A 26,057-nucleotide genomic window follows, 5' to 3' on the forward strand; every position below is an offset into this window, starting at 1 on the left:
ACTCAGAAATCTGCCTGCCTCTGCCTCCCAAGTGCTGGGATTAAAGGCGTGAGCCACCACCGCCTGGCCCGGCTGTAGATTCTTAACCTAAGCATTACAATGATGTATCCGGATGGAAACAAGATATGAGGGCAGAGAATAACACAAAGGATAACCTTTACACTGTACACCAAACATTGTGCCTGCACCCATGCTCCCTTTGTCAGGGAGAGCATTGCTTTGGAACTGGCTCCCAGCTCCTCTTGCCAGCTATGGGTAATGTCTCCCTGCACTCTCATGTTGTCTTAGGGTTTCTTTTTTTTTTCTTTTAGATATTTTCTTTATTTACATTTCAAATAATAGCTCTTTTCCTGGTTTCCCCTCCGGAAAAAGAAAAAGAAAAACAAAAACAACTGTTCCCTCCCCCATCCCCTTACTCATCAACCCACCCTCTCCTGCTTCCTGGCCCTGGTATTCCCCTACACTGGGGCATAGAGCCTTCACAGGACCAAGGGCCTCTCCTCCCATTGATGACCGACTAGGCCATCCTCTGCTACATATGCAGCTGGAGCCATTAGTCCCACCATTAGTCTTTGGTTGGTGGTTTAGTCCCTGGGAGCTCTGAGGGTACTGGTTACTTCATACTGTTGTTCGTCCTAAGGGGCTGCAAACCCCTTCAGCTCCTTGGGTCCTCTCTCTAGCTCCTTCATTGGGGACCCTGTGCTCAGTCCAATGGATGGCTGTATTAGCCCAGCGCAATGGATCTTCTGTATTAGTTGGGCACTGGCAGAGCCTTTCAGCTGCTACAAAACACCATGACCAAAATGGCTTGCTCTGCTTGCTTTCTCATAGAATCCAGGACCACCAGCCCACCAGCCCAAGGATGGCATAACCCACAATAGGCTGGGCCCTCCCCCACTGATCACTAGTTGAGAAAATGCCTTACAACTGGATCTCATGGAGGCATTTCTTTAACTGAGCCTCCTTCCCCTCTGATGACTCTAGCTTGTGTCAAGTTGACACAAGCCAGTCTGTATGTTTTGTCCATGTTTACTTTGGTTTTGTACTCATCAAGTTGTGAACCCATTGCACTTGGTTATAATCCCATATTTTATATGTCTTGTCTTGCTTTATAACTTCAAAACCAAACCAAACCTGAAAAAAGAAACTTGCTGATGTTTTCAAACCTTTCACATCAAGTCCATTTACCTAGAAAACTTTCCATAAGAGTTATTTAGGGGGCTGAGTTAAGCCTCTCTCCCTCTTGGAGAGAGACCTACCTCAGATAAATCTCTTTCAATGAAAAGCCAGACACGCCCTCCTATGCTACCACATTTCCATATTAGAGTAATTTTAGAGTAGTTGACATCTGCTTAGTAAGTACTTGTTTTTCTCTCCTGCAGGCAATGTGAATTATTTTAAGGGTAAAGATTTACTTTTTCTTTTCGTAGCTGGATATGGTGGAACTGACTATAATCCTAGCACTTGCTAGGTTGGAGAAGGAAAGATCAAAACCAGTGTGGGCTACATAGAGAATTTGAGGCCAACCTGGCTACTTGTTTTGAAAAAACAAATCTGATAAAGTTTATGAATATCAAAGTAGTGACTGGAGGAATGGTTCAGTCATGGCTGCTTTTCCAGAAGAATTCAATCCCCAGCATCCACATGGTAGCTTACAAACATCTGTAATTCCAGTCCCAAGGGATCTGATGCCATCTCTCTCTCTCTCTCTCTCTTTCTTCCTCCCTCCCTTCCTTCCTTTCTTTTTCTTTCTTTCCTTTAAAAAATTGTCTGTTTGTTTGAGACAGGGTCTCTCTGTGTAGCCCTGGCTGTTCTGTAACTTGATCTGTAGACCACGCTGGCCTCCAACTCAAAGATTCACCTGCCTGCCTCTGCCTATCAAGTGCTGGGATTAGAAGAGTATTACACACCACACACACACACACACACACACACACACACACACACACACACACACACCATCTTGTTATTTTGTTGTTGTGGCAAGAGTTTCAAAAGTTCAAGGCTTACCTGGATGAGAAGATGAGTTCAAGGCCAGCCTAGCACAGCACAGGCACAGTGGTGAACTGCAATTCTAGTGCTTTGGCTGAGGCAGGAATACACTGCGTTTGAGGCCAGCTTTAGCTACAACAGTCTGGGCTGCAGAATACAATCCTATCTGAACAAACAAATGGCAAACAAGTGCAAAAAGGGCTAGTATAATTCACTGGTAGGGTGCTTGCCTGGCATGGGAGACCCTCAGTTCAGTCTCCAGTACTGAAAAAAATAAAGGTTGTAGTAAAACCTCGTGTGGGAAGTCATACATTGTTGATATCAATAGACACTAGGATAATCCCTTTGGAATGTAGAAACCTTTATTGAGTCATAAAGATGCTTTCATTTTTAAATGGCTCTTCAAAGAATTTATTTAGAAGAAAATATCAATAAACAAAACCCATTATTCATTTTACTGAAAATAAAATAGACACAAAACCTTTCAGCCATTCCAGAATGCTAAACTTAGACTCTAGCACATCCAGTTGGTGTTACTATACACTAATTATTTTAGAATGTGCATTGCTTTGAAATTAAAATACAACAGTTAGTGCTGTGGAAAGGAGACTAGCACACTAACGCATGCTCACTGTGGGTTAGCAATGTTAGCTTTATTTGCTTGTACGTAAAAGGAAAACCAATTGTGTAAGAGAGATAAAGTTAAAGTATTTTTATTTCTTTTTTTTTAAAAAAAATTATTTTATGTTGTCACAAGAAATGTTTTTATAATTAAAGAAAGAAGGAAAAAGACCCCTCAAGCTTAAATCTGACAAAAATCATAGTGGTCGTGTCCAGGCTGGTCAGGGATATATCTTGGAACTCTCTCTTTATAAAAAAGAAGTAGGCCGGGTGGTGGTGGCATACGCCTTTAATCCCAGCACTTGGGAGGCAGAGGCAAGCAGATTTCTGAGTTTGAGGCCAGCCTGGTCTACAGAGTGAGCTCCAGGACAGCCATGGTTACACAGAGAAACCCTGTCTCGAAAACCAAAAAAGAAAAAAAAAAAAGTAATATTATAGCCACAGAAGAAATCTCTACATTTCATATCATTTTCTGACTTGTCCTCCAGTACTGATAAACCACTCCAAAAACAAGTGGCCATCCTTTTTTTACAGAAGTCAACATAACAGTGTATTTCATTGGTGAACTGCAATTATCTTTTCGGTGGCAAAATCTTAGGAACAATAAATTTATTAAAATTCTTGGCTAAATCAAAAAAAGAAGTAATACTAATTACTCAAAGGATAGTCAGATGCTTGTATTGAAACTTAACCTCTAGCTGCTGTCTTACAGATGTGAACTAGTGTTCACTTAACCAGTATTTTATATTTTGTTTTGTTTTGTTTTGTTTTTTGTTTTCATTGAGACAGGGTTTCTCTGTATAGCCCTGGCTATCCTGGAACTCACTCTGTAGACCAGGCTGGCCTCAAACTCAGAAATCTGCCTGTCTCTGCTTCCCAAGTGCTGGGATTAAAAGGTTGTCACCACTGCCAGGCAGTATTTTGTATTTTGTTGCATCATGCACTGCAAGTAAAAAACAAGGAATCAACATACACAAGTTTTGTGTAGTAGTTAAAAAAAAAAATACAAACTAAAGGGCTAGTCATATAGCAAGCAAGGGCACCTGCCTTGGAACCTGACAGCCTGAGTTTGATCCTTGGGGAAGTTTGACCATTGGGGAAGGAGAGGACAGACTCATCACGCATTGTTTCTGACCATGTGTGTGCCACTAATACTAACCAACTTAAAACACACAAACTGGTTACGGGAGTGATGGCTCAGTGGTTAAGAGCACTGGATGCTCTTTCTGAGGATCAAAGTTCATTTCTTAAGACACACATGGTGGCTCACAACTGCCTGTAACTTCAGTTTCAGGAAGACCCAACACTCTTCTGGAGGTCACGGGTATCAGATACCCTCATAGTGCATATACACACATATATGATAAAATAAATGTTACAGAAAACTGCTACAAACTAAGTATGATATATTATCAATATAGTATACTCTCTGCTGGGCTTTTCTCTCTTGCCTGGCCCCTGCTCTCAGAATGACAACTCTCAGACTGTTTATTATTAAATGCCTAGGCCATAATCTTTGGCTCATTTCCTGACTAGCTCATTACTTATTTAACCCATTCAAACTATTCTGTGTCTTCCACATGGTTAGTTATCTCTCCTCATTTCTTTCTCTGTGTCTCACTTGAATCTCTCTCCTCTTCTCTCCCTGAGTCTCTCTTTAGTCTCTTGGTATTTTCAGAATCCTCTCTCTTCCTGCCAGTGTCCTACCTCCAATTCCTGCCTTAGCTTATTATTGGCCTTCAGCTTTTTTATTGACAGGTGATGCATAGGAGAGATTCTCTCTACAGGCCTTGAAGTTGCTGAGTAGCTGAAGATATCCTTGATCTTTTAGTCCTTCTGCCTCTATCTCTCTAGGGCAGGGATTACAAGTGTGAACTAATATACTACACCCAGGGTCTTGTATATGCTAGGCAAGCACTCTTCCACTGAGTTATATTCCAGCTTGGTTTTCTGATATTAAAAGTTACTTTAGCTGGGCCGTGGTGGCGCACGCCTTTGATCCCAGCACTTGGGAGGCAGAGGCAGATGGATTTCTGAGTTTGAAGCCAGCCTGGTCTACAGAGTGAGTTCCAGGACAGCCAGGACTACACAGAGAAACCCTGTCTCGAAAAACAAAAAAAAAAAAAAAAAAAAAAAAAAAAAAAAAACAAAAACAAAAAACAAAAAACAAAAAAAAGTTACTTTAAATAAAGATTTATTTACATTAACTGGGAGAAAAATTAACCAGCTGGGCATGGTGATGATCCGAATTTGGGAGGAAGAAGCAGGAGGATCAGGAGTTCAAGGCCATCTTTAGTTATATAGCAAGTTCTAGGAAACTCTGAGTTATATAATACCTTGCTTCAAAGCAAAGCATAGCAAAACAAAACAACACAACAAAATAGTTTCAGGATTAATGTGATAAGGTTTGGAACTTTTTTTGGTTTTTGGCTTTTTAAAGACAGGGTTTCTCTATGTAGTTGCAGTTGTCTGAGAACTTGCTGTGTTGGTCAGGCTGGCCTCAAACTCATAGAGATCATCCTGCCTCTGTTTAATACTGGAATTAAAGGCATGCACCACCATACCTGGCTCTGATGTTTGTAGGTTTAAAAAAATTATTATTGTTGTTGGTGGTGGTGGTGGTGTGTGTGTGTTTGCATGTGGTTGTGGGTGCCTGGAGGTCAAAAGAGAATTCCCTGGAGCTGGAGTGGCAGGTGGTTGTGAGCCACTTGACAAAGATGTTAGGGACTGAATCCAGTCCTCTGCAGGAACAGTCTTCACTCTTAACTGCCTGGTCATTTCTCCAGCCCTAAGACTGGGACTTCTATCTACTTGTTTTGAGAAATAAATGGCTTTATCCCTTGGCCTGCAAACAAGACAGTATGTGGATCTCTTTTCTGCTAGCAGCTTGTATGTCCACTAGAAAGGCTGTCCAGGGATATAGTCACTATTTATATAGGAAGTCAGAGATGTACAGCTGATGAGCATGATGGAGGAGCTTGGCTGAACTGCCCTGGGGGTCATGTCATTGTGTAACTTTCAATCACATTTGCCAAAAGGTGCTTTCATTGATTAACCCAATCTGAATTCATTGTCTATGACTTCAACAGAATGGATCCTAATCTGAAAGGAAGATGTACTCAATGAAGGCTTTGGCTTTCCATCACTCTGTTCTTCTCCCTCTTTACCTCCCTCTTTTGATCCCTTTTCCTTCCTTCCTTCCTTCCTTCCTTTCTTCCTTCCTTCCTTCCTTCCTTCCCCCTCCCTGGCCCCCTCCCTCTCTTCTCTTCTTCATTTCCTTCCTTTCTGTGCTGCTTAGATTTATACCAAGGGCTTTTTGAGCATGCTAGGTAAGCATTCTACCTTTGGGCTTTATCCTCAACTGTAAAATTGCATTTATTTATTAGTGTGCAACCAGGGGGTGGTTATGCTGCAGTGCACATGCGTAGGTCACAGGGAAACTTGTGGGAGTTGGTTCTCTCCTTTCACCATGAATTTTGGAGTTTGATTCAGATTACCAGATTGGTAGCAAGTGACGTTTCCCATTGAGCCATCTGGGCAACCCCTTTTAAGCTTTTAAAATTGATTAATTTGTTGTGTTTTGAGGATTTCTCTGTAGCCTAGGCTGGCTTTAAACTTGTGGAATCCCTTGTTTCCTGATTGCTGGGGTTGCAAGCAAGTACTACTATACCTGATTTGTTTGGTGTGTGTGTGTGTGTGTGTGTGTGTGTGTGTGTGTATTGAAATGGGGGTCTCATTAAGTTGCTAATACTGTCCTTGAATTCACCCTGTAACCCAGGCAGGCAGGCTTTGAAATTGTAATGCTCTTACCTCAGCCTCCTTAGTAGCTTGTTCTGCACTAACAGGCCCTATTTTTTTTTTTTTTTTTTAAGATTTATTATGAGTACATTGTCACTCTCTTCAGACACACTAGAAGATCTTGTGAGCCACCATGTGGTTGCTGGGAATTGAACTCAGGACCTCTGGAAGAGCAGTCAGTGCTCCAAACTACTGAGACATCTCTTCAACTCCTTACCAGGCCTATTTTTAAAATACTTATTTTAAAATGTGTGTGTGCACGTGTGTGTGCAGGTGATTCAGATGTCAGGCATTGGATTCTCCTGAGTCGGAGTTACAGGTGCTTATGAGCCCTCGACATGCATGGTGCTGGGAACTGAACTTGGGACCATGGAGGATCATGTTTTTAACCACTGAAAATCTCTCCAGTCCCACAAGACTCCTTTTTAAAAAAATTTTTTTTGAGACTGTCTCTCATTATGTAGTTCTAGTTGGCTTGGAACTCACTATGTAGACCAGATTATTGTTAAACTCAGAGATTCTTGTGCCTTTGCTTCCAAAGTGCTGAGATTAAAAGTGTGTGCCAACATGCCCAGACACAGGTTCATTTTTATTTATTTATTTATTTATTTATTTATTTATTTATTTTTAAAGGTGTGCACCACCACTGCCTGGCTTTATTTATTTATTTTTATGTATATGAATACACTATAGCTGTCTTCAGACACACAAGATCCCATTACAGATGATTGTGAGCCATCATGTGGTTGCTGGGAATTGAACTCAGGACCTCTGGAAGAGCAGTCAGTGCTCTTAACCACTGAGTCATCTCTCCAGCCCTTTATTTATTTTTTAAGATTTATTTACTATTATACATAAGTACACTGTAGCTGTCTTCAGATGTACCAGAAGAGGGCATCAGATCTCATTAAGGGTGGTTGGGAGCCACCATGTGGTTGCTGGGACTTGAACTTAGGACCTTTGAAAGAGCAGTCAGTTCTTTTAACTGCTGAGCCATCATCTGGCTCATTTTTAAACTTCTTTTTTTTGATTAGGTGATATGTGAACAACTTAAACTGTAATATATCTTGAGAGACTTTGTTACATTTACTTATTTGTGTGTGTGTGTGTGTGTGTGTGTGTGTGTGTGCATGTGGGAGTGTGTGGGCCAGGGGACATGTTAGGTGTTCAGAGCACAACTTCTACAGGAATCACCTCTCTGTGTCCTGTGTGGGTCCAGGATCAACCTCAGATCACCAGGCTGAGCTGCTTTGCCCACTGAGACATCTTACTAGCCTTGTAGTATGTATTTTGTATTTATTTTGGAGGCAGTTAAGAGGAAATACAGCATGGCCCATTTCACAGCGGACCTTTGTCAGCTCCTGTGGCTATGTGGGGGACACGTGCCTTGGGTCTGGAGTAGTAAATGGGGACCGTGCTTGATCCTAAAATATTTCATAGCTCAGGGGAGAGTATAAGGAGGTTGAACAAACAAAGGACTTACTTCGGCTTTGAGAATAAGTGTTCTTTATTTATGGTGCTGGGAACAGAGCTCACCGCTTCCTGTGTGCTAAGCATATGCTCTTCCACTCAGATCCATCCCCAGTTCTGAGGATAACCATGACTTGACTCTTCATCAACAAAAAACTGTATTACTTAAAAAAAAACTGTATTGCTTTAAAAAAATATCTAATTTATTTATTGCTCATCGCTCTAGTTGGCAGCATGAACCCGGGAGAACAGGCCTAAAAATGAGGCAGACTGAAGTCTCATACAACAGGCAACTTTATTTAGAGCATCATTAGACTCTGAGGGTTAAGGAGCATCACCTGAGTAAAGTGGCAATCACAAGGACAAGACCCTCATGGCAAAAACATGCTTTTCCAAAGACGTTTATGAATACCAGCTGGTAAACATACCTCTATCCGATACACCAGGAAGAAGCATGAAAACCCATCCCAAGAACAATTCCGTGTTTTTGAAGAAACTGAGGCCACACAACTGTTGTCTTGTTTTCTTGGAGGTTTCTCACAAGCATTCGTAATTCTCCTCACATGATTCCATTCTTGGACTGTGCTCTGACAGTTTACTAACTAGAGGCAAATAGTACTTTACCCACAATGTCTGCCTGAAATGTCTCAATCACATTTAAATATTTTTTTTTTATTTTGCAGCATGTTGTAGCGCTGTAATTACATCTGTTCTATCTTCAGCAACTAAGATATCTCAGAGATCAATATCTCCTTTGCTAAACTGAGGGGCTTTTGGGCTTAGGATCTGTGTTGTTCATCTCTCTCCAGGCAGAACTGGTTAGAGAAGTGCACAGGGTCTTTGTTGGATGACAGCTGACAGCCCACGGGCAGAGCTTTCCTGGAAGTCTCTGGTTTTTGTTTGTTTTTCAGCACTTCAGAGCTAAACTTTCACATGCTAGGAGACTTGGAACTTTATAATAATTATAATCTTGGGCTAGGGAAATGGCTAAGTGGGTAAGTGTACTTTGCTAGTCAAGCTCGGTGTCCTAAAAGTGTGACATGGTGGGCCCTGTTTGTTATCATAGCACTACTATAGCAGGATAAGAGGCCGAGACAGGAGAAACCCCTAGAAACTTGTGGGCAGCTACCCTGTAGTACACAGTGTAGGGACAAACAACAGGGGACAACCAAAGTAAAGGGCGAGGACCATCACTGAGGGTGTTCTCTCACCCCACACACATGCAGCTGCACACACATGCACACACACCATATGCACAATACATTAATAACAAAATGCACATTTACATTAATAACAAAATTACATTCTTTTTTATTTATTTAATTATTTTATGTGTATGGGTACACTGTAGCTGTATAGATGGCCGTGAGCTATCATGTGTGGCTACTGTTGATTTCAGGACTTCTGCTGACCCTGCTGGCTCCGGCCCGCTGGCTCTGGTCTGCTGGCTCTGGCCCCGCTCGCTCCTGCGTAATTCACTGTAGCTGCCTTCAGACGCACCAGAAGAGGGCGTCCAATCTCATTACGGGTGGTTTTGTGACCCACCATGTGGTTGCTGGGATCCAAACTCAGGACCTTTGGAAAAGCAGTCAGTGCTTTTACCTGCTGAGCCATCTCGCCAGCCCCAAAATTACATTCTTAATGAATAATTATGACCAACAAATGACCACAAAGTTTATTTTTCTGGCTGTAAACACAACAGAAAATGGAGATCCAAATAATTCTATTATAGAGTATAAATATATAGTTGTTCAGGTTTTTTTTTTCCTGAAAAATGTCTTTAGTGCCAAGGATCATTTAAACCTAGGACTTCACACAGGCTAGACAAACATCCCACCAGTGAGCTGTATACCCAACTCTTGTTTTGCTTTTTATTTTGAGATAGAGCCTTGCTAAGTTACCCAGACTGCCTCTTGTATGCTCTTTGTAGTTCCAACAATGCTTGTGCTTAGAATCCTCCTGCCTCTCAGCCTCCCCAAGAAGCTGGGGTTACAGGTCTATGTCACCAAGCCTGGCTCTAAAATGTCTGTTTTGGTGAAAATATGGAATAATGGCATTGAGTGCGGTGGCTGAAATTATAAGAATATTTCTTTAGTTTCAACTCAAAATTAAAATTCTTCAAATATTTTTAAAGTTGTTGTAATTTAAAGGCAAGATCTCTGATTTTCTCTTTAAAAAAAAATTTTTTTTTTTTTGAGCTGGGAGTAGTGGCTCAGAGGCAGAGTCAGGCAGAGCTCTGTGAGTTTAAGGACAGCTTGGTCTATATAGCAAGTTTCAGGCCAGCTAGGGCAACACAGTAAGACCTATCTCAAAACAAAAGCAAATCAAAAATTCCTAGTCATCTACTTTTAATAGAGAAATTCCTACTTTGTAGCCTGGGCTGACTTGGAGCTCATCATGCAGCCCAGACTGGCCTCAGACCCATGGTGATGCCCCTGCCTAGGCTTCTGAATTGCACATGTGCACCTGCAGCACACCTAGCTATGTTTTCTTTTCCTTTTTCTTTTTTTTTTATTAGATGTTTTCTTTATTTACAATATCTCCTTTCCCAGGTTCCCCTCCAAAAGAAAAAAGAAAAATAAAATAAAAAAAAAAAACCCAAACCTAAAACAATCCCCTGTTCCCTCCCTCTCCCCCTGCTCACCAACCCACCCTCTCCCACTTCCTGGCCCTGGCATTCCCCTACACTGGGGCATAGAACCTTCACAGGGCCAAGGTCCTCTCCTCCCATTGATGACCGACTTGGCCATCCTCTGCTATACATATGCTGCTGGAGCCATGAGTCCCACCATGTGAACTCTTTGGTTGGAGGTTTAGTCCCTGGGAGCTCTGAGGGTACTAGGTAGTTCATATTATTGTTCATGATAAGGGGCTGCAAACCCGTCAGCCCCTTAGGTCTTTTCTCTAGCTCCTTCATTGGGGACCCTGTACTCAGTCCAATGGATGGCTGAGAGCCTCTACTTCTGTATTGGGTACTGTCAGAGCCTCTCAGGAGACAGCTATATCAGGCTCCTGTCAGCTAGCACTTGCTGATACCTACAATAGTGTCTGGATTTGATGATTGAATATGGGAAGGATTCCCAGGTGGAACAGTCTCTGGATTGTCCTTCCTTCAGTCTCTGCTCCATAGTTTGTCTCTGAAAATCCTTCCATAGAAATTTTGTTCCCCATTTTAAGAAGGAACGAAGTATCCACACTTTGGTCTTCCTTCTTCTTGAGTTTCTTGTGGTTTGTGGATTGGCTATGTTTTCTTTTTAAGCAAGAAGGTATGATTGTAAAGATCTGAAGAAATGCTTCTGTGAACTGTCAAAAGACTACTGTTTTTCTGCTGCATCGCCTACAGAGGGAGCCCTTGCTACAAATCTAAGATTGTCCCTTACAGACTCGAACATTGAGGCCGCCAGGAGGAGGAGCTGAGAAATGGAATAGAAAGGCTTAAAAGTTAGATGGGTTGGTTTTACACTGTGTTGGGAATCAAGAATCATTTCTTTTTTTTCTTCTAACTTTATTCTTTTTCCATGTAGGTGTTTTTATTTTTTTATTTATTATATGAGTGTTTGTGTGTATGTACGCTTGTGCACCAGATGCATGTCTGGTGCTCTCAGAGACCAGAAGTGGATGTGAGATGCCCCTGGCACTGGAGTTACAGACAACTGTGAGACACTATGTAGGTGCTGGGAATTGAACCTGGGTCACTAGGAAGAACATCCAGTGTTCTTAACCACTGAGCCATCTCTTCAGCCCTGGGATCTATTTCTTGAGAGATAATGTTAGTTACAAAGTGATGATACTAAGTTACAGGTACTTTGAAATAGTGTATGCATGTATATATAGTACGTATATAATTATATCCATATATAATGTGTATATATGTATGTGTGAATACTACTATAAATACAGATAATATACTAATTTATACTTTTTGTAAAACCCTTACAAACAACAGAGTAATAAAAAGCCCGATATGTTGCACAGGGATCTCCTCCCTCCCTTCTCTGCTCTGGACATGGGCTGATCAGACCATCAAATAAAATAACCAGGACACTCCTGTGATAGACCATGTTACTCAACATAGAGCTGCCTCTTCTGTGTCCTTCTTGCAACTCCAACTGTAGTTGCGTTCTATGTTTGCATGAAATGAGCTGAATGCTCTGATATGCTAATATTTGAGCACAACTAGTGTGGGTCACTGGTTCCCACGGTTTTAATGCAGGTGAGATTTCCCCGTGGGAGCCACTGAGATGGAGATTCCGGAGTCTGTTCTCAGTGCTGGGGAATGAAGGTCAAGAATCTGTCTTGTTGTATTTGGTGCTTCAGGTTGAACCCAAAGCCTCATTAGTGCGACATTCACCTTGGTACTGAGCCCAGTCGTAGTGCTAACCATTGTGGCATTTTTCCCCCCAGAGGGCACAGACCAGAAACTTTGATAGTGTTAGCATCCTGGTTTCTCAAGGCATACAGGAAGTATGGGGATGGAGGAATGTGATTGTCTCCATTTATAAATTGACAGAGCCACCAAGAACACTGATAGGTTTCAACTTAGTAGCCTCAAAGCATGAAGTAAAGGCTTAGTAGCAGAGAAGTCTGTCAGACAACCTCTGCCGCACAGGTCCCAAGCAAAGCGCTCCAGTGGCAACCTCCTTCCAAGCTGTGGGGTAGCATTCCAGTGGGTCTAAGAGAAGCCAAAGGGATCCAACCAAGCCTTAAGAGCTCTGTCTTCTAGTACAGGCTTAATGCAACCCATTTCCACTTTCTTTGTATATGTGTCTTAACACATGCACACTGCATGCCACACATATAATATGTACATTCTCATATTTATCCCTTTGGAATAGAAATGTCTATCCTATACCCATTATTCCTTTGTATTTTGGTGTTTTGTTTTGTTTTATGAGTTCATAGTTAGAACTTCACCTCTGTATGGACAATACCTTGGCTCTCATTGCATCTTATTGGACCTGGTACTCCTTAAATAGTTCAGATTGGCTTTGAGCTTGAAGCAGTTCTTTTTTTTTTTTTTTTTAAGATTTATTTATTATTATATCTAAATATACTGTAACTGTCTTCAGACGCACCAGAAGAGGGTGTCAGATCTCATTACTAGTGGTTGTGAGCCACCATGTGGTTGCTGGGATTTGAACTCAGGACCTTCAGAAAGCAGTCAGTGCTCTTAACCACTGAGCCGTCTCTCCAGCTCCCTCTTTTTTTTTTTTTTTTTTAAGATTTATTTATTTATTTATTTATTTATTTATTTATTTATGTGAGTACACTGTATCTGTATAGATAGTTGTGAGCCTTCATGTGGTTGTCAGGAATTGAATTTTTAGGACCTCTGCTCGCTCTGGTCAACTCTGCTTGCTCCAGTCAGCACTGTTTGCTTAGTCCCTGCTTGCTCTGGCCCAAAGATTTATTTATTATTATATATAAGTACACTGTAGCTGACTTCAGCTATATCAGAAGAGGGTGTCAGCTCTCATTACGGGTGGTTGTGAGCCACTATGTGGTTGCCGGGATTTGAACTCAGGACCTTCAGAAGAGCAGTCAGTGCTCTGACCTGCTGAGCCATCTCACCAGCCCTTGAAGCAATTCTTTAGCTTTCCAAGTGCTGGGGTTTTCAGAGATGTGCCATATCTGATTTGGATGGCATTATGTGAAACTTTGGATTTTGGGTGTTTCTTTTTCCTCCCTTCCATCCATTCCTCTTCCTCCCCTTTTGAGTGCTAGAGACTGGACCCAGGCATCTTAGTGATGTCTGGTGTGTTCTGGTTGTGGGGTTTAGGGTTGATGCTGGAATGACTTGAGACTTTAGGGAATATTGGGCTATACTGAATATGCTTTGCATGCGAGAAAGACGTGGGTTTTAGGAAGCTAGAGGAGGAATGATGCTGGTTACATGTTTATAACCTTCAAAATTTGTATGCTAAATCTTAACCACCAATGATTTGGTCTTGATGGCTCTGTCCTCATGATAGGATGAATGAAACTCCCCAGAACCCCAGCTCTCAGAAAGTGGAGGCTCAAAAGCAGCAGCACTCAAATCTGTGGGTCTCAAACCCTTTGGGGGTCAAACAACCCTTTCACAGAGTCACCCAAGACCACTAGAAAGCACAGATATTTACAATTCATAACAGTAGCAAAATTACAGTTATGGTGTAGCAACAAAAATAACTTCATTGTTGGGGGCCACGGCAACATAAAGAACTGTATTAAAGAGTCATAGCATTGGGAAGGTTGAGAACCTTTGCTCTCTAGGGCTTGGGATGTAGCACAGTGTTAGAGCACTAACTTTGTGTGCCCAAAGCTCTAGCTTTGATTCCTAGGACTGAGGGAGAGGAAGCTTCAGAAAGCTCTTTTGAGTCTTCAGCCACATGCAGATACAGCAAAAATCTCCCTCTCCCTCCCTCCCTCCTTCCTTCCCTCCTTCCCTCTCTCTCTCTCTCTCTTTCTCTCTCTCTCTCTCTCTCTCTCTCTCTCTCTCTCCTTTTCTCTTATTCTATTTTCTCTCTTCTTGGTAGTACTGGGGATTGAATTCAAGGCCTTATAGATGCTAAATGCACATTCTATACTGAGCTAACTTATACCCCTAAACCTGAGAAGACAACCTTCTAAATACCAGGAAGCACATTGGCACCAGCACCTTCTGCTAGTACCCTAGGAGAAGAAAATGTCTGCTGGTTATAAACCACATAATCTATGTTGTTTTGTTTTAGAAACCTGGATGGACTAAGATTGTCTCTTTAAATATTTAAAAATTTCAACATGGACTCATGGTTATTTATTTATTTATTTATTTATTTATTTATTTATTTATTTATATAGTGAGACAGTGTTTCACTATGTAACTTGGCTGGCCTCGAGCTTTCTGTGTAGATCAGACTGGCCTTGAACTCAAAGAGATCTGCCTGTCTCTGCATTCTGAGTGCTGGGATTAAACACGTGCACCACCAAGCCAAGATTGGATTCTTCTTCCTCCTTTTTTTTTTTTGTTTTTGTGTTTTGTTTTTGGTATTTTCGAGACAGGGTTTCTCTGTATAGCTCTGGCTGTCCTGGAACTCACTCTGTAGACCAGGCTGTGTGTGTGTGTGTGTGTGTGTGTGTGTGTGTGTGTGTGTGTGTGTGTGTGTGTGTGTGTGTGTGTGTGTGTGTGTGTGTGTGTGTGTGTGTGTGTGTGTGTGTATGCTTTTGAGAAAGGTTTGTTTGTGTAACCCTGGCTGTCATGGAACTCACTCTATAGACCAGACTGGCTTTTAATTCAGAGATCACCTGTCTCTGCTTTTGTCTCCCAAAAGTAGGATCAAAGGTATGTGCCACCACAGGCCAGCTTTCTGAATTCTTTGTTTTTGAAATGTTTAATTATGCATATATGTATGTGTGGCAGAAGGACAGGGCTATGTGTGGCTGCAGAGCCCAGATCTCCTGAAGCTGGAGATAATAGTGTGTGTGTGTGTGTGTGTATGAATATATAGGTATAGAGACATCAGATAAACTAAACAAGAAACATACCATGTGAGTCACAGCATGTAGGTATTGAACCAAATTTGGGCCCTCTGCAGGCCAGGAGTTGTTCACCATTGAACCATTTTTTTTAGCATCTCATGGATTCTTTATAATTCAGTATGTAGTTAAAAACTGTTGTGGTATGCATAATAAACAAAACCATTTGAAACCTTTATTTTGGGCTGGGCATAAAGATGCACGCCTTTAATCCCAGCACTTGGGAGGCAGAAGCAGGTGGATCGCTGTGAGTTCCAGAACAACTTGGTCTACAGAGTGAGTCCAGTACATCCAGGGCTCTGTTACACAGGGAAAACCTGTCTCGAAAAACAACAACAACAATTTATTTCCAATATCAACTATTTGAATAGAGGGATCTTTCATAGAGGAAATGTGCTGGAATTGCTCTCTGCTTTCTTTGATCTGGCTCTGCTGACAGCCACTTCTCAGCGAAAAGTTATAGTGAGAATAGTTTTCACCAGGATCTGAGTGTTCATGGTCACTGGGCTGACTTATCAGTGTAGCAAATACAGTACGAATATTTAGGAGAAAGTAAGCAATACACATGCATAAGTGTAACACATATATGCATCCTGCTACCTCTAGCTCCAATCCAGTGCCACAATATTCAGAGTCTTTTATGGATTCAACTCTATGTAATGGTCAGCCCAAGTCTCTTTTAGAAGCTGATTCTTGAGATGAACTTGAAATAATATTTAAGAGCCATGCAAAAATCTAGAAACAGATGTTTAGAGTCAGTGGAAGAGCAAGTACACAGCCCAAGGCGGAATTAAAGAATGTGTTTGAGGATCCAAGTAACCAGTGTGGCCCGGCTGCATGGACTTCCTGAAGAGAATGGTTTGAAATGAAATCAACCCACCAGAAAGGAAATGCTGTATATGAAACTGCATAAGATATAACAAATGCGTAGAAGTATTTTAGTAGACTATGAGGATGCTGGGAGGTTTTAAGAAGACAACCAAGGGGAGTTGAAGAGATGGCTCAGTGGTTAAGACCACTGACTCCTCTTCCAGAGGACCTGAGTTCAATTCCCAGCAACCACATGATGGCTCACAATCATCTGTAATGGGATCTGATTCCCTCTTCTGGTGTGTCTGAAGATGGCTACAGCATATTCATATACATAAAATAAATCTTTAAAAAAAAGGAGGCTGTGATAACTCCTTTGTCTCAAAAGATGACTTTAGCTATTGCATAAAGAGCCAACCATTAAAGAAGGAGTAGAGAGAGAGAGAGAGAGTGATTAGGCCTACAGTAACTTAAGCAAGATGAACATCATAAGTGAAGGTAGTGGCAGATGACACAGAAAAAACAAATTGATGTACCTGAAGGTAGAGATGTATCAATTTTGAATCCTCAAGTGAATTCTGGAGATACATATATATATATATGTATATATATATACATATATATGTATATATGTATATATATGTATGTATAGAGACATCAGATAAACTAAACAATATACATAACAATATATATTGTTCATATATATATACATATATATATATATATTGTTGTCATTGCATGCATTAAGTTCTGTAGTCAAAGCATTAAGATGAGATATAAGGGGGCTAGAGAGGTGACTCAGTGGTTAAGAGTACTGACTGCTCTTCCAAAGGACCTAAGTTCAATTCCCAGCACCCACATGGCAGCTCACAACTGTCTGTAACTTCAGTTCCAGGGGATCTGACACCCTCACATAGACATACATGGAGGCAAGACACCAATTCTTATAAAATGAGAATAAATAAATAAAATAAATAAATAAAATATAATGAGTTAAAATAAATATATAAAACCCAGTAAGGGCTAGAGCCACTTTATGATAAAGAACAAGAAAAGCAGAGCCAGGCGGTGGTGGCGCAGGCCTTTAATCCCAGCACTTGGGAGGCAGAGGCAGACGGATTTCTGAGTTCGAGGCCAGCCTGGTCTACAGAGTGAGTTCCAGGACAGCCAGGGCTACTCAGAGAAAACAAAAACAAAAACAAGAACAAGAAAAGCAATATTAGTACGGACAGGATAAGAGACTCAGAGTTCATAATTCAGTTTTAACTTTACATGATTTCACTCTATTCCAGGTTTCAAAAGAAAAAAGTCATTCAATATTAAATTGAAGGTTGTGTTTGCCAACCTCTCTGTTTTTCTGTACCGATAGTTCCTTAATGCTGTCAGCTTTTTGCCCGCTACAAAGTATGGTATTCACTTTGTTCCCAGGCCACTCTTCTAACGAAATGGATGACAGGTAGGAAAGCACCTTCTCCGTTAGAGGCTCCCCGAGTAAAGGATTCTTTGAGGGGGTCCTGGTTCTTAGACAATCATCAGAAAACCAGTCTTCAGGTTCTTCTATGGTTTGGCAGCAATAAGAACTAGAGACTGATGGTGATAAGCTCAGTGTCGTCATACTGCTGCCATTTGCTACTGAGGTCATCTCAGGGGACTCACAGCTGAAGGGATCCTGGAGGCAGAATTCAACTTTAGAGTGACTTCTCACAGCTGTTTAAAAGAAAAAAAGGCAAGTCAAGTTTTTGGGTCTTGAGGTTCGAGGCAGGATTTCTCATGTATGCCTGGTTGTGAGCTGGGATTAAATGTGTGCACCACCACTGCCCGAATTGGTTTTTTGTTTTTGTTTTTTTTTTGTCTCTTTTCTGAGTACTTTTCTGTATAGCTCATGCTGTCCCAGAACTTTCTCTGTAAACTAGGTTAGCTTTGAACTCAGAGATCCACCTGCCTCTGTCTCTTGGAGTCCTGGGATTATAGTATGTATCACTATGCTCAGCTGACAAGTTAAATCTTAAGACTCTTTTCAGGGGTATCATTGCTAAGATAATGCTAGAAGGGAAATGCAAAGCCACTATCATCTGTATAATATTAAATACTTGATATTTAAATATTCTAATCCAGGAGAATATTCTTTTTTAATTTTAAAAAAAGATTTATTTATTTATTTTATGTACGTGAGTACACTGTAGCCTTTACAGATGGTTGTGAGCCTTCATGTGGTTATTGGGAATTGAATTTTTAGGATCTCTGCTGGCTCTGGTCAACCCTGCTTGCTCCAGTCAGCCCCGCTCACTCTGGCCCAAAGATTTATTTATTATTATACATAAGTACACTGTAGCTGTCTTCAGACACACCAGAAGAGGGCGTCAGATCTCATTAAGGGTGGTTGTTGTGAGCCACCATGTGGTTGCTGGGATTTGAACTCAGGGCCTTCAGAATAGCAGTCCATGCTCTTACCTGCTGAGCCATCTCTCCAGCCCCCAGGAAAATATTCTAATTACGTTGGAAATCTCAGTTCCCCAATGTGCCTCTAAAATGTTTCTTAGAAACATTAGAAACTGTAGGAAACCACAATCAATCAAAACACAGAGTGGTGGAGTCCAGTCCCAGTGGATACATCTACAAAACATTCCCACACCTAAGGCTCAGGGAACATTGCAGAAGAGAGGGCAAAGACTGTAAGAGCCAGAGGATCAGGGGGTTTGCTATGAGACTGTGACTCCTGGGATGTCTGAAGCTACACCCATAAAGACTCACCCATGTGACTGCCCAATTGTGAGCAGAACAAGGATCTCAATGCAGATGCCAAGGTGGACAGGGACAAGCCCACAAGGCCTCAGCCCTACACTGAGAACGATAGAAAATAGGAGCGCTGAGAGTGGAAGAGGAGGTCTTCCCCAGGAAAGAGCACACCAGTTGGTTGTCCAGTGCCAAATGGTTAGCTCTGAAAACATACAATTAGTATAGAGAGAACAGGTTGTACTTAGCAATGTATAGGTATATACATATAAGTATATGTATGCAATAACAATTCATGAAAAAAAGAGGTCTTAGATTTGAAGGAAATAGAGAAGGGTAAATGGGAGAATTGGGGGAGGAAAGGGAATGGTGAAATGTTGTAATTATAATTTTTAAAGTTTTCTTGGGGCTGGAGAAAAGGCTCAGGAGTTAAGAGCACACATTACTCTTGTGAATTTGTTTCCATGAATTCATGTCACGAGGCTTACATCTGCTTGTAACTCTGGCTCCAGGGGATCTAACACCCTCTTCTGAACAACTTGGGCAACTGAACTCCCTTCACACACCCTCTCCCCAAATTAAAGAATGTGGTTATTGTTGTTTTGAGACAGCATCTCTCTATGAAATTTTGGGATTGGCCTGTAACTATGTAGATCAGGTTGGCCTATAACTCAGAACAATGTTTTATCTTCTAAGTGCTAAGAATGAAGGCATGCAACATCATGCCGGATTTAAATTTTTTTTTGTTTTGTTTTGTTTTGTTTTTCAAGACAGGGTTTCTCTGTAGCCCTGGCTGTCCTGGAACTCACTCTGTAGACCAGGCTGGCCTCGAACTCAATTTTTAATGATTTATACTTGAATATTACATTATTTTTTTTTGAGAAAAAATGAGCAGGATCATAAAAAATAGTTTTTTTCTCCGGGCGGTGGTGGTGCATGCCTTGGGAGGCAGAGGCAGGCGGATTTCTGAGTTCAAGGCCAGCCTGGTCTACAGAGTGAGTTCCAGGACAGCCAGGGCTACACAGAGAGACCCTGTCTCAAAAAACCAAAAAAACCCAAAAAACCAAAAACCAAAAAAAATAGTTTTTTTTCCACAGTGAGTGGTAAGATCCCATGCGTGGGGTAGCCTTCTCCCAATAACAATAGGAGGCATTTTTTTTTTCTTTGAAACTGTATTTATCTATTATTTTGAGACAGAGTCTCTCTACATAGCTATGGCTGTCCTGGAACTTACTATGAAGACTAGGTTGGCCTTGAACTGACAAAGATCTTCCTGCCTCTGCCTCTCAAATGCTAAGATTAAAGACATGAGCCACTACGCGTGGCATATTTTGCCCTCTTAAAGTTATTTTGATATTTTCATAATAAATGCCTAAGATATATACAAAGGCATACAACATTTCACATTTATTGCCAGGTAGTGTTGGCACATGCCTTTAATCACAGCACTTGGGAGGCAGAGGTAAGAGGATCTCTGTCAGTTCAAGGCCATCCTGGTCTGCAGAAGGAGTTCCAGGACAGCAAGGACTACACAGAAAAACCCTGTCTTGAACCCCCTGCCCCCCCCAAAAGTTCTTGAACTACTATAGAAAAGCACAACCAATCAAAACACAGAGTCGTGGACCCCACTCTCAATAGGTACATCTATAAAACACTCCAGTACCTAAGGCTCAGGGAACATTGTTAAAGAGAGGGAGGATGAAAAGATGGACAATCTAGACAGGGAGTTTGCTATGAAATTGTGTCTAAAGCTACACCCATAAAGTCTTGCCAACATGACTGGCCAACATGCCAAAGTGGACAGGGCAAAGTCCACAAGCCCTGCACTGAGAACTACAAGGAAGTGGGGAAACCTGGGAGCAGGAGCAGTGTCTCCACGGAAGGGCACACAGATTGGTTCTCCAATACTACATGGTCATCTCTGGAAACATACATACAAGTAACATATGGGCCAAACAGGCTGTATTTAGAAATATACACATATGAATATATACGTATTATTTATTTTCTTTGAAACAGAGTCTTCCTACATACTATGGCTGTCCTGGAACTTACTATGTAGACCAGGATGGCCTTGAACTGACAGAGATCCTCTTACCTCTGCCTCCTTGGGATTAAAGGTGTGTGACAGACACCACAACTAGCTTTGACATTTTAAAAAACAGATTTATTTTCTTTTCCGTGTGTGAGTGCCTGGTGTTCTTGGAGGACAGAAGAGGGTGATGGGTATCCTGGGGCTGGAGTTATGGAGTTGTGAGCCACCATGTAGGTGCTGAGAATCAAACCGTGGTCCTCTGAAAAGAGCAGCCAGTGCCCTTAACTGCTAAGCCATCTCTCCAGCCCCAGCAAGTGTTTCTCTAAGCATTAGGGTCTACATAGCACTTAAATCATGTTTCCAGACCTCAGTTACTATTCCAACAACTCTACTGTTGGTACCACTTCACAAATGAGCAGATGGAGACAGAGAACTACCCATCATCCATCAGACACAAGGCTGATTTCAACCTACATATTAAGACCCATGCTTTTCATATTATTTAGGCCAGTGTATTGGTACAAGCTACAATCCCTATACTTGGGAGGCCAAGGCAGAACAGAGTTTGAGGCCTTCAGTCCAGCCCAGCCCAGCTAGAGTTAAGTAGTAAAAAAATCTGTCTTAAAACAAGACAAACCCAAAATGAAAAACAAAATAACAACCAAGTACAACCCACCAACACCCAAACACTAAGTTGTAGAAAAGACCACATTTTCAAACATTTTTACAATACTTCACATGTTAACTTTTATATTTTATATGTTAAATTCAATATTGTTCAAAATATATTTTACAATCATTTCTAAAATTATGTAGAACAAGTTTTTGAGATATGAAGACATGGAATAAACAGTTAAATGGCTACAAAGAACTTAAAACTTTAGCTTTTTGTCCCATACCCTGACTAAGTCCAGCCTTCAGGCATTACTGCATGGTCACCATTAAGATACCTTTGAATTCAAATACAAAAAAGAATTCATCTCACATTCTAACACAGGATATTACAATTTTTTTCTTTAAAAAGATATGCCAATTCACAGAGCAAATTGATATTTCTTTTGATTTCTCATGGAATATTAAGTAAATAACACTTAGGATAGCCTGTTGATTCTTTAAGATTTAAGATAACATTTGCTACACAGTAAGACTTCTAACAATTTATTGGAAACAAAAAGTACCTTTTATTTCCGCTTCTTCCTTTTCTTTTTTCTCCATCTACATAAAAAATCATTTGCATTTTTTAAAAATGAGGGAAATTTGTATATTTGTATCTCTACCATGCATTTACTCTCTATATATTTTAGTAAGAAATGTTACATTTTTGATGAAAAATTTTTGCTCACAGGTGTTTTGCTTTGCCAAAATATATTAACAGAAAAAACCAGTTATCATTTGAAAATCTGAGGGCTAGAGAGATGACCTGGTGGCTAAGAAGTGCATGTGTTACTCCTTGTCCAGTCCTATGATGCTGATCCACTCTGTGAGACTGCATCATCCACTCATGAGGGTGAAGCTCTGCTTAAAGCTTCACCTCTGCAGGTGAAGCAGGTCTCTGCCCTGTCAGTGCTGTCCCCGGAGGCAGCCTTCCGTCCCATGAGCCTTCCAGAGACAAGCCACATGGAAGTGTTGGCAGCTACTGAACTGCCTCTCCATAAAGCCATTACGTGCAAAACAAAGGGTGCTGAAAAGAAAGACTTTCAAAGAGAAGGTAGATATGCTCTCTGTGGTCTATTGTTAGGATGAATTCTGAAACATTTTACCAACAGTATGACCCAAGGGGAAGAAAACAGAAATAATACTTAGCCAATGTTGAAAACTTCTATGAAATTCGGTTACCAGGGTAAAAGAAAAAGACTCACCAAGTGAGGTTAAAGCATTAAAAAGCAGGCCAGGTTGTGGTGCATACCTTTACTCCCAGCACTCTAGAGGCAGAGGCACATGTATCTCTACGAGGTTGAGGCCAACCTGATCTACACAGTGAGTTCCAGGCCAACCAGGCTACATAAGAAGACTGTCTCAAAACCAACCAACCAACCAACCAAACAAACAAAAAACAATGAAAAATGAAAAACACATAACCAACGAAGGACTTGCATCCACAATCGATATCAAACTCTTAATTCAATATTACGAAAATAGTACAATTAGAAAAAATATGAGATTTAAAGAGATATCTTACTAAGTATAGATTAAAAGATATGCAAAACCACTTACTGGTAAATAAAAATGAAAACAGTATGTTGTCTTATACTGAAAAGGACATGGATCTTGCCTTGGTATAGACAGCTTCCGACTGACGGGTGGTGACTAAGGAAACTTTTTTCTCTCTTACTCTTAAGACATATATGTGCACCACTGCACACATGCAGAGGTGAGAGGACGCCTATTGGGATTTGATTCTCTCCTTTCACTGTGTGTATCCTGGGGATAGAACCAAGGTCATCAGACTTGGCTGCAAGCACCTTTGTCTGTGGAGCCATCTAACCAGCTTTGGCTTACTGGCCCAAAATTTCTTAGAGTAAGATAATGAAGGGGCTGGGGTGGAGCTCGCAGTAGAATGCTTGCTTAGCACAAGGCCCTAGCACTGTAGGTCAGCATCTAATTTTATGTAATATTCTGAAGTCTTTCATGTGGTTTCAACAATGCTCCTAGCAGTTTAATCAGGAGTAAATCCCATCTCAAGAAACAACTTTGGAGAGATTTTGGGTTAGATGGAGCACTAGAAGCTGCCTTAGTACAGTCTTGTGAAGAAGAATCATGCAGTGTAAACACAGCGTATTCCAAAGAAAGAAGGTGAAGAGTTCAGAAATCCGAGGAGGTGATCTAGCATGGCGACAAAGTGCAGAGAAACAGGAAGAGGAGGCATTGACAAGAAGGCCAAAGCCCAACAGCCTCCAAAGCTCCAGCCTCAAAGCTTCCAGCAGAGGGAGGGGACACAGAAGCCTTCTCCAGAAAGTCATCCAGAGGACCTGGTCAAAAGAGACAGGCAGTGCTTCTCACAGGCCAGGTCCACAGGACTCATAAATCTCTGACTGGTGACTCTGCCCATTGTGGGATGGGCCAGCAGTGGAAAGGAATGAATGTCTTTGGCTCAGGGGATGAGGCTAGGTCTCATCTTTAGAGGGTTACACTGTTTAAAACTAGGGTCCTGAGACTGGATACTAGGGTCCTGAGAATGGGCACTAGTCATGCCAAGGAGCCTGGGTTTCTACCTGTTATAGTCCCAGCCCCAGCCCCAGAGATGGCTCTAGGGGACATTTGTAGAGTGTCGAAGGGACAGATTCTGAGAAGCCCCAAAATTGAGGCAGCAGGTAGCTCCACCATTGATGCCTGGGAGAAGATGCCATCAACATAACTTTGATTGAGGTCAGCAGGTGAATCAACTTCTGGAGCCACCACTGTGCTATGAGGGTAGCCACTGTGAGTCTACACCCTTTGAAATTCCAGCTTAAGCTGTTCTAGAGAATCCAAGTTCCCAAGTCAGGAAACTCAACCAGCAACTGCCTGCAACTCCAGCTCCAGGGGATCTGAACCCTCTGGTTAAGATCAAACACATATGGTATGTGCATGTACACACACACACACACACACACACACACACACACACTTAAAAATAAAGACTTATTTTTTAATGTTGTGTATGGTTGTCTCTCTGTATATCTGTAGTGCTCTCAGAGGCCAGAAGAGGGCTTTGGATCCCTGGTCCTTGGCAGTACCAGCCTGTGGCTCAGAGCCATCTCTCCAGCCCTACTCAATGGATTTTAAAAAGATGAAAGCAGGCTTGCCTGTATGAAGCTCAGTGCTGTGGAAGCGTCTCCTACTTCAGATGAAACAGGCAGAAAGAAACTACTCAGCTAGAACATTCACCAGTCCAGAGAGTATTAACTGGGAAGTCTTGGGATCATGGGAGACCATGTTCAGCTCACAGACTGAAAAAGCTAAGTGTGGCCGCGGAGGCCTAAGGTGCGACAAAGAAGGAAAACTATTAACATGCAGACAGCCCTGGTTGACCTCAGGCTCCTCAGCACCAACATAAGTCATGGTAAATGGAGATCAGAGCCCACAGTCTAACACTAGTCTAGCTCTAGACAGCTCAATGCTGCATGTCCTCAGACAGCTATGACCACAAGTGAGCATTTCGACTGCATCTCTTATAAATAGTGAATGCTGAAAAGTGGACACAGCCAGCGCTGATGAGGATGGGAGGTGGAACACCAGTTCTCCATAGCTGGGGGCACCATGAATGGGCACAGTTTCTCATAAAGTCACATGCGCGCACACACAATATCATTAGCGACTCTTCTCTTTGGTATGGTCTCAAATGAGTTGAAAAGTCACATCCATATAAAAGCCTCCCCATGGGTGTTATTGCGCCTTTTGTTCATGATTGCCCAAATTACGTCCTTCTGCTGACGAAAGGAAAGGCTGAGGCTAATGTTTAGTTTTCTTCTACCTTGACTGTAGCCTATCTAGGTCGGGGCTCGTCTCTTTTTGTCCTCTCACTGTGACTGCGCAGTGGCAAATTAGTGTTACCGTATGGTTATGAGACATGGTTGCTGTGTTCAACTTGAGCTCAAGGTGAAGGCTGTGTAACATGCAAAGCCCTGCCGTCCCATCTGTCATCAGTCTCAACCTCCAAATGCTGCACAACCACCAATTCATGGATTTAGCTTGGCTGTGTCATAGTGTTCCATTTCTATTACTCTTTACCATGTTCTGCTCTGTCCTGTGACACTTTTTGGACACACAACGTTGTTGATTTCGGTCTGCTCTTCTCATCAGTTCCACACAAGCACCTTGAAGGATGGGTGCGCGGTATCCTACTCTTCCCAACAGGGGAGGGGCAAAATCTTCAAATAGAGTATGGGTTAGTAGACCTCTGTCAAGTTGAATTAAATTACACTTAATTGGTTTGGTCAGGCTATCTGCTAATCTGAGCACTTCTTATCTCCAAATTTCTTTTTCTTTCTTCCTTCTAGTCCTGAGAGGTTTGCATGCACCACCCCCAACAGACCACTATCTTCATCCCACTTACAAGCCTAATATGGAGAATGTAGGGGTTTTTGTTGTTTTTGTTCTTGTTTAATTCTTCTTCTTCTTTTTT

At 41.6% G+C, this 26,057-nt stretch overlaps 1 protein-coding gene and 1 long non-coding RNA gene across 5 annotated transcripts in view; one reads left to right on the plus strand and one right to left on the minus strand.

The window, feature by feature from the left end:
* Nucleotides 1–26,057, plus strand: part of LOC116096404 — a 64,137-nt gene that overhangs the window by 12,808 nt on the left and 25,272 nt on the right. The gene's annotated exons all lie outside the window — the stretch shown is intronic.
* The window catches only part of CUNH1orf185 (chromosome unknown C1orf185 homolog), a 19,707-nt gene continuing 11,082 nt past the window's right edge, over nucleotides 17,433–26,057 (minus strand). For all 4 annotated transcript variants that reach the window (XM_031378178.1, XM_031378176.1, XM_031378179.1 and 1 more), the window contains 2 exons: nucleotides 22,132–22,168; nucleotides 17,433–17,892 (listed from right to left, as the gene is read on the minus strand). In XM_031378178.1, the coding sequence (XP_031234038.1) occupies nucleotides 17,495–17,892; nucleotides 22,132–22,168 (435 nt within the window). In that variant the 3' untranslated portion in view covers nucleotides 17,433–17,494. The remainder of the gene's footprint in view (nucleotides 17,893–22,131; nucleotides 22,169–26,057) is intronic.

Source organism: Mastomys coucha, unplaced genomic scaffold, assembly GCF_008632895.1.
Source record: "Mastomys coucha isolate ucsf_1 unplaced genomic scaffold, UCSF_Mcou_1 pScaffold18, whole genome shotgun sequence".
In the NCBI taxonomy this organism is placed as follows: Eukaryota; Metazoa; Chordata; class Mammalia; order Rodentia; family Muridae; genus Mastomys; species Mastomys coucha.